Source organism: Falco biarmicus, chromosome 6, assembly GCF_023638135.1.
Source record: "Falco biarmicus isolate bFalBia1 chromosome 6, bFalBia1.pri, whole genome shotgun sequence".
Lineage (NCBI taxonomy): Eukaryota > Metazoa > Chordata > Aves > Falconiformes > Falconidae > Falco > Falco biarmicus.
Window position 1 is genome coordinate 80649728 of NC_079293.1, and position 15466 is coordinate 80665193.

Sequence of the window (15466 nt, forward strand, 5' to 3'; positions counted from 1 at the left end):
GTGAAGAAAGTGTCTCTATGGGATTCTGAGGATTTCCACACATCCTGCAAGTTAATTTCTCCCCCTCTTTATAACAAGCCAGTATTGCTTATTAGGCATCAGGGTCAAAGTCATCACACCACTCTGCTGTGAGCTGAGGCATTCTGGTTTCTCCCAGAAGTGAAACCAGACTTCTTTTGAGAGGCACTTAGCCCAAGAAGGCAGAGGATTTCCTAGAATTTTAATCATACCCCTTATGTTTTCACCCAAACTAATGTGCTTTAGAGCTGTGCTAATTGACCTGATGTTCTGGTTTTAGATTTGTGGTAGTAACCCTCAGAGCTAATTTACACAACGTGCTTTGAACTGAACTTGGTAATGCAAATATAATGTCCTATTAGCAAACTATGAATGGTTCCTACTGGGATTTGTACAATGATTCTGAGCTCATTATTACTGTCATTCAATACTGTGGATGAGTAGAGGAAAAATAATTAAACAAAATAGTACTTTAAATCCCAAAAGGAATGTAAAATCAACAAAGTTGAAAACCCAGAAGTCTTAACTTGTGTTTAATATATACACTCTGTGGAAAGGGAGGGGGAAGCACGGGTACGTGTTAAACACTTAGCATAGCTGCCCAACCTAATTGGATGGAAAAATTGATACCCAGTGAATCATGTATTTCGCCCAAATGATTCCACATTTCTCTGAGTTTAAGACTGATAATGTTACATGGAAAATGGTATAAGAAGTATTTTCTTCTAATCCTCCTTTAAATATAAGTCATCTTCCAAAAGTGTTGCCTGGGGATTTAGCTGTGTGACTCCTACTGATATCACTGGAAGTTTCACGGCTGAAATGCACAAACAGCGCTTTGAAAAAGCTTCTTGCCAACAGTGTGGAAGCATTGCTGTGTGAGCATTTCTCATTTCTACAGCTTCGCCTGGTGTGAGCAACAAAATCTATGGGAGACCTTAAAGTTCAGAAAACTGTTGAATGTTCCTCAAGTTTGTAAAAACACGCAAGCTTGTTGCAAGCAAGGCCACTTCTGTTAGACTGTGGGCATTTTGGCCTAATTTTTAAAATGCAATTGGGAAAACAAAGCAAACAAACAAAAAAGGACAGGCAAACCACTCTGTTCAACTGACATATCAGTCAGTCAGCCAAGCAAAGAGGCAGCAGCTTAATTGAAAAAATATTGTCCAATGTGATGCTCTACAGCACTTGGCTCTACTCAGACTTGAACAAAGTGCCCTAGAAAGTGGGCTGTAATGTGCTCGATAGCTGCAAACCAGCTCAGGCCAATGGAGTTTCCCTTGGGCTCAGTTCTTCCAGCAGCACTTTCCGACCTGCTCTTCATTATGACTACTTTTTTTTTTTTTTCTTCCCTATTTGACTCCATCCGCTTCTCTTTCTGGCGCTACTCCAGTCTGTTCCAGGGCAGACTGTGTCTCATACTGCTAATTGCCCAGTAATCAAACTGGATACCTGAGCAGGAGACCCAAGACTCTCTATGTTCAGGCTGTGGGAGTGGTGGAAAATTTTACTCCCTAGGCATCACAGCTCAAATTTTATGTGGTCCAACTGGTGGCTTGCAGACAGTTCCCTCTATCTGGCCACCGATTGATGAGAAATGGGTGGATGTTGTCTGAAGAGCTGATTAGTTTCTCCTGAGAGTGGCCAGAAGAGTTATTGCTGCTCTTGCACCTTAGTGAGAAGAGAAGATTGAAAGAGGAGGCATAAAATCCTAATTTTGTGTGTTTTGGAGCAGCCTTGTAATACTGCTAGTGCTGTTGCTATGGATTTTGAGATGTCCTGAAGGTTTGGACTTTGACTTTTACTGGACTTGGACTTCTAGCTCATGTCTTCAAAACTTAAGAAATTGAAACTTTCCAGGGGCCACTTGAAAAATCATTTGGGTCATGAAGATTAGATCAACTAAGCATGTGAATTCATAGCTAAAGAACATTTGTATTAGAAAATGTTAAATTAAGCTACTGTAGAAAGAGTCTGCATGAGCCATTGGGAAGTTCTTCCACATCACCAGAATGACCAGTAAATTGTCCACAAACTACTGACTTGGGAGTCCTTACTAAATTGTGCTAAACGTTTTCTTTTCTGGCAGTAACTGAAGCACTGCAAGTTTGGTATGGAGAGCAAACCCAGAATTGAAATTCCCTGTAGTAGTGAATGATTTACAGCTTAAGTGGAAGAGCAAAGGTGACAAGAACTGAAAAAGAGGAATCTGAAAGGCAGAGGAGTGAAAAGAAAAAGAATGGAGGAGAAAAGACACAAACAATGTAGACTTAGGAGTTGGGGAGGGAGGCAGCTAGGGTAATATGGCAGTCAAAATGTAAAAAATTAAAATCATAATCAAAAGTAAAGAAAAAGTGTCAGCTCCACCAGATATGGTTATTTTCAGCAGAGGGAAAAACCCCAGACAATGCACTGAAGCATGTGCTGCTTTGAAGAATGAATCCACTCATCTTGCTTACAGTATAGCAATGCTGGGACTCCATGCGAAGGGCAAGGTCTTTAATTCTCTTCTTTTATGGACATTACTCAAAAAGAGGTCTAGGGGCTTAATTCAAATAAAAGATTTTTCCATTGATACTGAAACTGTCTGCTTCAATTTAGAAAGAGATTTTGGACTAGTAATAAGGCTGCTTTTATCATCATCTCTCTAAGCAAAGTACGAATTGAGTCTCTTTTTTGCCAAAAAAAAGGATACAGGGTGCTGAAATATTTTATAGTTTATCCTGATAAGCGAAAAATGCAGATTTATGTTTGGCTCTGGTGACAGAAGAGGGTATCAAGGGAAAAAAGACTTGAAATATTGAGTAACATAGGTGGAAATTACATGGTAATCTGCAGTGTAGCAGGTTTTGTCTTCCATTGGAATGCCATTGGCATCCCTTGTTTATTGTGCAGTTGAAAGTGCTGTGTGCAACTCATTTATAAAATGTACTTTATCATCTTATGGGAAATCTTATGCCTTTGTTGAGACCACCTTAACTTGGAGATATTAAAGCTGTTGCTTTCAAGAGCTCTATTGTAGTAGAGTTTTGCACTAGAAAGTTAATAAGAAAGCTAACAAAGACTTTATAGTGTTAGCAATATTTTTAAGTCAGCCAATTAAATTAATGATCCTATCTTGAAAGCAGTTCAAAAAATGTATGCCCACTCAACAGTGTGCACTTGTCTGTGACTCTGCCCTTTAGGGTGCTCAGGATTTGTATGAGCACTTAGTGCACACACAGTCTTGTAGCTACATCTGTTTTGCTCAGCTGCTGTAATTTTCCCAATTACATTTTGTAAATCTCTGCTCTAGCTTTGTATGTTAGTAGCAGAGAGGCTTTTAAGGCATCACTGCATGTTCATGGTCAAAAGCATCATGTTTACATTGATATATCAAGTATAGCTAAATATTACCGATGGGTTTAATGAAACTCATGAGCAGTGGTGCGCAGGTGGCATAATGCCAGGAGGAGGAGGAGGAAATGGCTAGGGCGAAGATTATTAGGGATTAAGGAAAACGGTGTATTAAGGTTGTCTGCTTTACTCCATGTGACTGGAATGGCTACAGAACAGGCTCTGCTCGGCCTCTCTGCAGGGGAGCTTCACATTTTTTACTCGTTTAGAAGCCCTGTAATTGCATATACAGAAAAGGTGCCTGGTATAGCTAACAGTGGCCAAGTGGTTTACAAAGGGTTTCTGAAAACTGCAGTGTGTGGGACTATGTGGGACACTTTGCTTATCTGTACTGCTGCTCATTGTCAGCTATTTTTCAAAAAAGAAATTGCTGCTTCTCTGTAGTTTGAAGACTTGTTCTAGATCCTTGGAGAGAACAGCAGTGCAAAAACGCAGGTTAGTGCTATTTGCAGTTACCGTTTGTAAGCCTTGGTACAGGAAGTCACTGCTTTATTTGATGTCATTTCAAGGTTGTTAAAAAATAGCTTGCAATGCTGAATATTCTCCTTTCTCATCTCTATTGCAATTTGTGTTACTTCTAACCTTCGGCATATACCTTTGAGCTCTTCTTTGCTTTCTTTAAAATAATCTGAAGGACTGATGTCTTAGCAGCCACTTGTTCTACTGGCGTGAAGATAAGCGTGTGTCATTTTCCTTTGTCAGTGGTAACATTGGCCTTTTTTTAACACTTTTTTTCCTTTTTTGTTGATTTTCAAAGCTCTTATGCTTGCCCTTAGCTCTCCTTTTCATCTCTTTTAGTAGCCAGATTCTATGGCAGCATATGGCAGCAAATTCCAATATTTTTTTTTTTTTTTGGGGGGGGGGGGAGCTGTGTTGCAGTGCTGTATTTTTGTTCCATAAAGGAATTTTGAGCACAAGCATCTTCTGCATTAGATAATTGTATTAGTTGAAGTACAAAATATCCTCTGGCTGAGGGCTATCTTTCTGTACGTGCCTAGGTTCTGCCTAATTTGTATAACCTGACTAGCAACATGTTGAGCTGGAGAAAAGATAACTAGTAGTATTAAGACTAGCATGAAATTTTGCAGAGCTCTTTTGAAAGAAAAGTTCTGGAGGGGTTGGAGAGGTTCAAAGAAATCTTTGACCATCTTTGTTTTGTGAACTTAAATTAAAAAGCCGAAGTAGGTTACTAATTTAATATAGTGGGTTACTAATTTAATATAAATTTTTGGTTGCAATTCAGGGACTAAAACATTAGGAGTAATAGTTAATACCTGAAAGTTCAGCAGAACAATTAAGTTGGGGAACTTGAACCATCTACTGGATGTTTTAGGAGCCTTGATGTTGCTGAATGGCTGTGACATATGTCCGATGGTCTATGCATCATCCCTACTAGCTAGCCACAAGGTATCCTGTTAAGCCAGAAATTGAATTGCAATTTTACTTGTCTTACTGTTTGTCTCCTCAGACAAAAAAAAGTTTGAACTGTTCCTCCTTTTCATAACACAGGTATTAGGTGTTGTCAGTGATTGTCATGGAGCTTACCCGCTCTATAAAGCCTGATTGTTCTCTGTTGTTTGCCTTGGATAGCTATATAAATGGCTCGTTCTGGTCTTTTTGTTTAATCTAACAGTGTTAAAATAAATCTTACTTTCAGGAAAAACTTGTGGCAAGTTCAGTAACCAGTTTGAACTCTTTGGTGCCCATGCATATGTTGAGTCTGGTTGCCTTGTTAGCTTGTGTAATGGTTTCCAGATGATCTCTTGTGACTGCTGACAATCCACAGAGGGCAAGCTGGATGCATGGCTCTCCTTGATGTTCAGGCGTTGCTTTGAGAGAAGAAATGAGAAAAAAGAAAAGTTGGTTGGTTTTGGTTTTTGTTTTTTTTTTGGGGGGGGGAGCGGGATCTGAACAGATGGTTAGCAGAGGATTGAAGTAATAGGTTGCAAACAGGCAGAGAGGAAAACCAGGCAAGAGAACACACAAAGAAAAATGTAAGCCTTCCCCTTCATTTATCCCTAGTTGCTCAAGGAAGAATGGAAGAGAAATGGGAATGAAAGTGAAGGAAACTTTCCACGTGGTTTTTGGAATGGGTCTGATGTTTTCAACGCTAAGGTGCATTGATAAATTATAAATTACTGTGTATTGTTCTGTGTAAACAGTGACTTGGGTGGCTGCAGGGGAGCTTGCAAAACAGGAGGGTCCTGTCCATGGGATGGGATGGGAGGGTAAAACAAGCCTCGCCTTGCCTGTAGGAGAGTTCAGGGGCCTCTCCCCCGAGGATGTTCTCAGTGTGTATCTCCAGCATCCTTCCAGAAGTGACGCTATACAGTCACTCTGGAGCTAACAGCTGTGCATGGTTCCACATCTTAACTCATTCTAAATAAAGTAAAACCTGTCTGTAATGAAGAAAACCTTTCTGGGGGAAGCTGGCTTATTGGTGTCAGCAGTGTAAAGCAGAGAGATGCTTTGGGTTGGAGTTAAGAGTTCCCTGCAGTGAGAATATTGCCATCCGGTAGGTACCAAGCGTCTGAAGAAGCAGGAATGTTTTTCTCCAGGTCTGCAGCCAATTTAAAGCTCTGTTTGGTGCACCCCAAACATATGTAGCTTTTGAATCATCTGTGGAAAAGTAACCAAACCTGTGATGGGGGTTCTGCACCTGGCCTGTGGTTACTGTGGAGGTGGCATGTGCAGGAGAGAAGTTTAAGTTGGAAGGCTTGGAGGCTGCTCCCAGACCTGGGGCTGGATAGATGTGTGGTCTTGCACTACTCCCTTTATATTCCTCCCTACACTTTATAGAACCTCTTAAAGGTTCGGGGCAGATCTGTTGCCATGTAACTTCAGTGCCCTGGTCACTGCTGGGCCGACACTTTGCCTACTGCCCCTTTAATTTAGAAACAGCCTGCTTGTTTTGATACTGCATAATAAAAAAATGTGTATAGTTTCAGCTGAGGGGGGGTTTTGTTTGTTTTTTAAAGGTAGATTATTTGCTGAAAGTATTTAGCAAGTAATTTGCCTCCTTCCCCCTGCTGTGTCCCACATATAGCACAGGAGGAACTACCGTGTGTCAGGCTCGCCAGATTTTACAGAAATCTGAAAGAAGCGTAGCAACCCTGTGAAAGTACGGTAATTCTCTTCAATTTTGGCAATTTAATCATCACAGAGCTTGAAGGGTCACCTGTCTCTTTGGATGAAATATACCACATACAATGAAGAAGGTTCAGGAGGTAGATTCTGGGAATGTCTGTTTCTCAAATGGGCCTTTTTATGTGGGGCCGTTTCTCCCCATCCCTCCCCCTTATGCTCTGCAAACCTTTTATGCCATGCCCAGAGAGGCAGAATTGTAAGTTGTTACAGGCAGAGCTGCTGGCACCTCCTGTCATTTCCCTTTATAAGTCTAGTTTTCTGGTTTTTATTTCTTTGCCAAACTGTTCATGCTGAGACTTTCTATACCTTATATCTGCCCCGACATCTAACTTGAGGGCAGCAAGTGGCTTTTCTGTTAAAATCAGTAATTTCTATACAGTATGTATTTTTAGCTGTATTTTTTTATGTCAAAGGCAAGATATCACTTGACTCATTGCAGGCTCAAATTCATTGTTGTACCAAGGCCTACAAATTAAGCCAGCTGTAAATATGTTGAGACCTTGTAGGCAGAGAAACAAGCAGATGGAGCATGTTCTTTGTCTGCTTTGCTATGTGCAAAACGCTGCTGTCTCTCCAAATGAACTGGTACTTGGCCTTTCTGGGGTCTCCTAAAGAGAGGAAGCTGATTGTCTTGGGTATTGCAGTGCCCACCCACTCCCAGCATGTCTAGAGGTTAGACTAAACCCTTCCTCCTGTTCAGGGTGTACCCGCGTGTTGGAAAGAACGTTAACAGTAGTCCTTCTGTATCAGCAACCCCAAAGGGAACTTCCTGAGGAAGCTGAATTGTTCACTCTGTACTTTTCCTCTTTTCCTGTTTCAGTGCAGCATGAGTGGGAAAATGCTCTTCTGTCCTGTGTTCTGCCAGTTTTGTATTTCTTCATTACTCTTCATATATTTTTACAGAGACTGAGAGTATGAAGTAGCAGTATAATATAATATTTTAAGTGTACAAGTGGGCAAAGTATTTTGAGACAGTGATGCTCAAGCTAGAACCTTTAATTGGTTGTTCATATATATCAGAGGAGTTGACCATCTAGCACTGGAGAGGCAACTGAAGCTGATGGCGGAAATCTTCGTATGGACAAGATGCAACGTACTGCATCCCTCTGAGAGCTGTGAAAGCAGTGGAGTGGCATTTGGCAATAGGTCCCTGAAAGCCCCCTGTCCTCTTGTGGGATGGAATTATGATAAGCTCAACATTCCCAAATCACCCAACAGTTGCTGCAGACTCTCTTCTATCCAGAGGGATTAAGGCTGTCTAGCAGCCCCGCTTCATTCACACAGCTCAGTGCCAGCAGAACTGCTGTGTTTGAATGTGCTGGTGGCATGTCACTGTAAAGCACAGCTTTGCATTTGTGTGACAGGACACTACCCTGGTTGCCAGGCCAGCTGTTTTCAGAAGGAAGAAAAAAAAAAATATCTTGTGGTTGAGTTATGGAATCATCCCCACTTAGCCAAATAATGTCTTCAACTCCATCAAGTAAGATTGGGTTATGTCTTTAAATGTGTGGCTTTAATTTCATAGATGTTCAGTACCAATTTTTTTTTCCAGTTCACCTTCATGTAAACTTCCTATTCAAGGAATAGCCAATCTATTTAGACTTCTAAATTTTGGTGACCTCATCTCTGGTGGCAGTAATTTACTCAGGCTCATTTTGTGTTATTCTGCAGTGATATTTAGGATTAGCACGTTCCCTTAGGACAAACCACAACTGCTGGAAGAGATAGGGAGTAACTATGTACGTCAGGATTTACTTCATTACGAGAAGACAGTCAGTGAACCAGCATAGAATTTGGTTGATTGATCTCACCCAGAGTGTGAGCTTTTTTTGAGTATTCACACATCTCTATCAAGGCACCTGTTTTCCTCTCTTTAATCCTGGCCTTTTCTTTCTGCTTGAGTTCCCTGGCAATAATGCTCTAGAGAGAGGCTGTTGTTCTTGAAGCTGAGCTTGTTCTTTGGGTTTTTCCCCTGCCTGTCTGCAAGATGCAGAATTCCTTGCCATTCTGTAATCCAAAATCTTGTTACTTGGGCTTGATAAATCATCTTGACATGTAGTTGGGCAGCTGAGGTGTCATCTCTGAAGTTTGACTGGCTTTTCAAGTTAACCTTTAATTATATCGAAGCCATTCTGCAGTTTTTCAGACCCCAACTTCACACATTAATGCAGCACATCTTACATGACAGAAAAGATCAGATACTTTCAACTGATCGTGTTCTGCTTTCACTTTTCTCTTAGCCTTGATAATAATTTCTATATTTAAAAAATAGAATAGTGACACGACAAGCAACCTGTCAACCTTGTTCACACCTAATTCTGTCCTCAGAGTTTACTCCGGGTGGATCAATGCACGTCTGTGCAGTTACTTCTGGTTTCATATTCTTCTTAAGAGCCAAACCTCATCCTAGATCCTTAAATCAGGCAAAAATCTCATTGAAACCAGTGGGAGTTTTGCTTTGTCTGACTAATAAAGTATTTGAGGAGGAGTGTAATGCTTATGGATCGGAGAGGCTAATTGTACAGGCTTCAGGTTGGTTGTGCAGGCAGGTAATGTCTGGCAGTTCTTTTCATGCTGGGTCTAGATCTACTAGCAGTCATTGTGGCTGTTCCAACCTTTAATTTTGTGTGAAAAGATGTGTCGGTATTCACCCCCACCCCAAAACAAATAAATAAAGAAAGAAATTGCTTTTTAGACCAGAAGGCAAAAAATTAACTTTTGACTTTGTATTTCTGGAACTCATTTTGTGGCTTACTTGTCTGGTAGAGATCTACAACCTGTGGGCTAGCGCTTAAAAATTACTGTGGTATTGGCTACCAATTTTTTGAGACACCTGCTTCAGTTTTAAAGACTTGTCCTCCTGAAGTGCCAAGCATCCGCATCTGGCGCTTTCATGTGGGCACTGGGTTCAAGGTGTCTCCAGTCGGATACTCAGTTTTAGAAAGCTTTTGAAAATATTGATCATAGAATCCAAGGCATGTGTCGTGGTCTGTAGGTCTTTGTAAGCTCAGTTTGTGTGGATTAAGACCGGAGAATAAAAATGATGATACATCTTCATGTACAGGCTCACATAGTATTTGTAAGTAATAGAAAGCATTACACCAGTGGGGCTGCTTTCAGAAGAGGAACACACGATATTATTTTAAAAGACCGCTATATACGTTTAATTATTGGAAGGTATTTATACAGCTTCTAAAATGGCAGATTTATTCTCTGTAACATCTAAAAGGCCAGCACAGGAGCTCACGACTGCCCTTTAGTGCCGCCTGACCAGGACTGATTCTAATCTGGACTTTGTTTGCTGCTGTAAGGAGGAAGAAAAATATATGATAAAATAAGAGAAAGAAATGCTGAATCACTTTTCTTCAATTAAGGCTTCACAAGAAAAGTCTATTTTTAATCTTAGCAAATACCCTGGTGTCTGATCTTCTGTGAGTATTTATACTTCTTTATTTTAATAACTCCCCTCAAGGCCAATATGAGCTAAGCATGTAAATCCCCAGAGAACTGAAGAAAAAAGCAATCGCATTCACTTAAATGTAAAAATAAACCATTTGGCATGTTTATGCAGAAAAGCATCTCATAAATTATCATTACTTTTTTTTCCTCCCTCTGTCATCTAGTACTTTCTTAGCTTGATTGAAGACACACAGAGCTTCCTGTTTGCATCTTTCTGCTTTGAAGTGACGGTGAATGGATTCATTAAATTAGAACAAAAAAAAAATCTGCTAATTTGTTGCTTGTCTTCTCTTTCAAATGGATGATCTAAAAGGCTGAAAGTATTGTAGTTGTTGCAGTGCTGCTTGCAGTTTGTTGCAAGGGAAGTAACCTCCATCAGGTTTTAAAGCAGTGTTTTCCTTCCAGCAAAATCTCCAGGTCACAGCTCTTCCAATTACATGCAAAAGAAGACAAAGCTAGTCTGGGGAGCTTTCTCTTTCAGCAGCAAAGTTTGCATTTCTTTTAATGTAGTTAAAACATTTGACAGGAGAGAGTAGGGTTTAGTGATGTGAGGTGATTTCCAAATGAGTGTTAGCTTTTTGCTGACCTACTTTTGACTAGTGGTTTATTCTTGTCCATTACTTTTTGTCATTGAATAATGCTGATGTATTAAGCTGTGTGCTTCAAGGGCATTGCAAAATTGCGTGTAGGGGCAGGACTGAACTGTGAAAGTGCGAATTACTCTATCAGATCATACCCAATTAAAAAGTGACAAGCACAGCAGGAGAAATTGAAAGCAAGGTTTATCTTTCATGTAACATAAGAAGTCACTATATCGGTTAGAAACAAAGTGAGTGTGAAACAGATTCTCCACCTTTCCTCATCCCTCTACAAAAATTAATAATATCTGCTGACTTTATTATCTGGAAGAATAAGCTCCTGAGTTGTAACAGCTCATGTTGAAGGATATTATGGCAATGGCAAGAGAAGGGGAAGTACGGCAGCCATACACCTTTAAGCTATCTACTATCAAAGCATGCGCTGGACCTCAGGTCAGTTCATTGGGGATTGACGGACAGGGAGTTTGGAAAGAGTGATGGTAGTTTATATAAAGCTGTAGTGTGTCATTAAAGGAGGACTTGCAGACTTGCAGGCGCTCTGCAGTTCTGCAGGAAGCGTAGGAATAAAAGCATGGTAAGGAAACAGAACTTCGACTGAGCCCTGCAGTTGTTATAGAACTGCTACAAGCTAAGGAAACTTATTTACTCTCCAGTACCATTGCAAAAATCCATATATAACCTTTTGTGTGACATTCACCAGCACTCTTCTAATGGTGAGATGGGTCTGTGAATGTATAAATGAATGCAGTTTTCTATGTACACTATAATCTTCCAGAATCCTGGTAGGTCAAGGCGATGTATTGCAGAACCTGTCTGATGTTGAACCTGGGTTAAAGATGTTATGGACAAAATTGTGGTGCTTTCCAGAGTACTAGGGTTTTGGTGTGTGTTTGGTTTGTTTGGTTTTTTTTGGTTTTGGGTTTGGGTTTTTTTTGGTAGGTTTTTTGGGATGTTGTGGTTTGGTTTTGTTTTGGTTTTTTTCCTAATTCGATAAACTCTCATAAAATAAAGAAAAAAACAAAAGTAAACCAGCTTTGCAAAATGTGTTCTGTATTTGCTATTGGGATGCGGACTGCCTCAGTGATGTGTGACTGCTGTGTGACCAGGTGAACACCCCCTTCTACAGACAGTCAATGTTAGGTTGACCCTGATGTTTGCTGCTAATGGCATTACCTAAGGGGTTGCCGTTAGTGAACTCCTGTGTATGTGTGTATGAACACAGCTTTACTACAGCTGATTTTGTTAATGCCAGGTTTTCAGATTAGGCTTTAGTGTGTGACATTCTACTTTATTAAGAAAAAAATTACAAAAAATAAGAGGGGAAAGTGAGAAATACACAAAGAACTTGATATGTGTAAGCTGTGCTTAGAGGCATTGTATTGTAGGGAAGATAGGGGAGAAAGATGAGTAAATTAATAGGGTACCTGATCCATGCAGCAAGCTTTGCCTGTAAAAACAGTGATGCTATGTAGAATGCATGTTCATACAAAATATATTTAATTGTTTTACAACAAATTAAGAATTTAAAAGTAACCAACCGATTTACACTCCTACTAGACTTGGGGTTGGCAAGCATCTGTTAGGGAGGGGGAAAAATGTTATCATAATGTGAAAATTGTTATCCTTTAGAAGTCTCTGTTTTCCTGGAAGGGGATTTACCTTTTCCCCCATTTGTACCCATGATGGAGTACCAAGGGTCATCCAAAAGAATGGCTTTATTATTGCGTGTTACGGTAGGTAGTTTATGGGGGGTTCTTCCAAGTGAAGAAGGGACTCATATGCAGGCAATATCTAGGTCCCAAGTTTAAAAACAAACAAATAAAACCCCCAAACCACAAAAAAAAAAAATCACATAATAATCTTGAATGGTAGTTCTTTCCATTCTGTAGTGTTTTGGTTCTATCAGAAGTTTGATACAAGATGCATAACATTTTAAAGGGCTTTTGTGTATGGACTGACAAATTGCTTGTTTCTCCTGAGGTAAAGGTGAGGACCTAGCTGTGTGGATTTTCTTTTTTTCTTTTTCTTCTTTTTTTTTTTTTCTCCTTTTTGTCAGGAGGAAACTGGTATAAACTGTGCCTCTGTTAGTCTCACAGTTTTTCTGGCACAACCAAGAGGTTAATGCATTAATTACTGGTTATATTAGTGCAATACAGATACAATAGACTTTTAAGGGAAAAAAAGGGATAAAACACCCACGCTGTAATTTGAATGTGGAAAAGATTAATGGAATTCTCATTTCTAATTGATATGTGTAAAATTTGTGGGTAAGAGATGAGTTGGTTTAAAAAGAAAATACAAAACTGTACAGTTACACCATTGTCTAACTTTGACTTCGATTTTGCAGTGACCAGTGTAAAAGAAAATGCTGAAAAGTACATGGAGATGCTGGAGGATAAACTACATAGGTAAGGATGATAACATGGAAACCTTTGAAAATTAAAAAATGCTTTTTAACGCAGCACTGATAGGCATAAAAGCGTCAGGGAATGTTTTGGAACTTGCATTAGAATAATACCAAAAACTAATTCAAAGCTGGAAAAGCCCACAAGTGTTGTTATGAAGACCTCTGTCTGTGGCTGTGTTCAGCAGCTTTGCCACCAGCCTGCCAATGGATGCAGGTAAAAGCAAGAATGGCTGCGCTGTCTAGACTGCTCTGGAGCAGTGGTGGTACAGCCAGAGAAAAGGGACCATGGGTGCAGTTGGTGTGCATATCTCCAGCTCCGCCTGCGGGTGCTGTGATCAGCGGTGTGAGCTCTTTGAACACCCAGAAGCCCTGGGGATGTGAGAGCTGGCTGAAAAATCACCCCTCTGTTCCTATGCAAAACCCAGCTTTGAGCTGAGCCAAGGAATCCTTCACCAAAATTCTGGGCATCTTCGACAACCAGTGACTCTTATATAACAGTTTTGAAAGAATGCCATGTTGGGGGATTGTGGAAAGCAAATAGAAACCAAGACAATAATGGAGATATTTTAAGAACTGAATCCTAATGCAGAATTCACTTATTTGTATGCTTTTTTTTTTTTTTTTTAATTGGTAAACAAATGCTAGCATTTATATTTCCTTCTCTTGCTGTGTGAAGGGGGCTCTAGATCAACTCTCAAATTTTAGGCTCCTCCTTGAAATACAGTTAGCAAATGTTGCAGTGCTGTTGTAATGGAATCTTCTATGTTAGTGGACTTTGCCTTGCACAAGAATATTTGCATTGGAAAAGGCTTTTGTAGGCTGTAATTGGAGTTTGTGTCTTAATAAAACACAGCTTGCCAAATTAGCACCACTTCCATTTCTATAAGTGATCAAGTATAATCAATAAACTTGTTGCACTCTTGTTTTGTTGTATTGATAAAGAGAGGGTTGTAGATCTTTAGATTTGCACACTCATACTGTTAAATATAGAAGTATTTCTTTTGCATAACTCTTTAAATTTAAAAGTAGTTCAGAGCTGGTTGAAAAATGAGGAAAACAAACCTTGAAGATCGAGCTGTGTGTCTTGGGTGCTGCCTGACCTCCTCTTAATAACATTTATATTCCACATACTCCAATCCATAAGTGTAAGACAAGTCTTAGGAATATTCTGTGGGTTGTCTTTTTGAAAACTCTGCTTTTTATTAAAAAATAAAATATAAGGTATAACAAGATGTATTGATGTTTCTAGGCTGTATGGATTTAACTGACATACCAGGCTTCCAGAAGGAAGTAAATTTCTCTTTAAGTATTATATAATTTGAGAATCTATATAGTTTTTTTTCTCCTTCTGAGGATTTGTCACACAGAATTTGCAGCTCTGGTTCATTTTATTTATGCTTTTTTAGTGCTTTTTGAGTTGTCTATGTGGACTTTTCTGCATTGGTACCTTAAGTTGCAACACATTTTTATGTGTTTTGATAGGTGTTGTTAATGAGCTTGCAGCTTTTTTTTCCCCTCTTCCTGCTGTTTGTGGGAGAAAGTTCCATGCTGAATTGCTGGTATTCAACCTGCTTCTGTGGGGAGTATCATTTCAGGGGGAGGATTACAAGTTAAACCCTCTTTTTGGCACTGCTTTGTATTTTAGAAGCATTTTATTATGAACAGTCTTCGACCATTTCAAACTTCCTATAGCAGATGTAAGAGTTGTGGAATATTGTAATATAATCTGTTGCTTTTGTCTGCAAGGGTTGGTTTTCCTCAGTACCACATAGGCCTGTTTCAGTCTAGATTCTCCACTGCAGCCAGGCTACAGGCTTCAGACTTTTGCTGTTAAGGTAAGTGTTCTTCCCAGCATATGTTGAGGACCCAGATACATGAAGTCCAAGTATATTGCTGCAACCGTACTGGTGCACTTAACACGCACTTCAGAGCTTGCCATCAGCTTCTCTAACAGACTATTGCAGTGTTGCCAAACTTGCAATATTTTCCTTCCTGCCCTTAAGAATTAATAAAAAAACCCCAAACCAACCCCCCAACAACAACAATCCCTAAAACTCACCAAATAAACCCAACAAAAAAACTCCCCCAAAAAATCCACTGCAGTGCTGGCCAAGCCTGGGGATCACAGAATCATAGAATGCTTTGGGTTGGGAGGGATCTTAAAGATCATCCAGTTTCAACCCCTCTGCCACGGGCAGGGGCACCTTCCACTAGAACAGGTTGCTCAAAGGCCAGGCTGAACAGGGCTGTGGATGCCCCATCCCTGGGCAACCTGTTCCAGCACCTCACCACCCTCACAGTGAAGAGTTTATCCCTAGTATCTAACATAAATCTACCCTCTTTCAGCTGAAAGCCGTTCTCCCTTGCCCTATCACTACAGGCCCTTGTGACAAGTCCCTCTCCAGCCTTCTGGCCGGGCCCGTTAGGTACCGACAGGCTG

At 40.1% G+C, this 15466-nt stretch overlaps 1 protein-coding gene across 4 annotated transcripts in view; it reads left to right on the forward strand.

Annotated features, from left to right (window-relative positions):
- The window catches only part of DISC1 (DISC1 scaffold protein), a 207745-nt gene that overhangs the window by 144538 nt on the left and 47741 nt on the right, over window positions 1-15466 (forward strand). For all 4 annotated transcript variants that reach the window (XM_056343825.1, XM_056343823.1, XM_056343826.1 and 1 more), the window contains one exon: window positions 12967-13027. In XM_056343825.1, the coding sequence (XP_056199800.1) occupies window positions 12967-13027 (61 nt within the window). The remainder of the gene's footprint in view (window positions 1-12966; window positions 13028-15466) is intronic.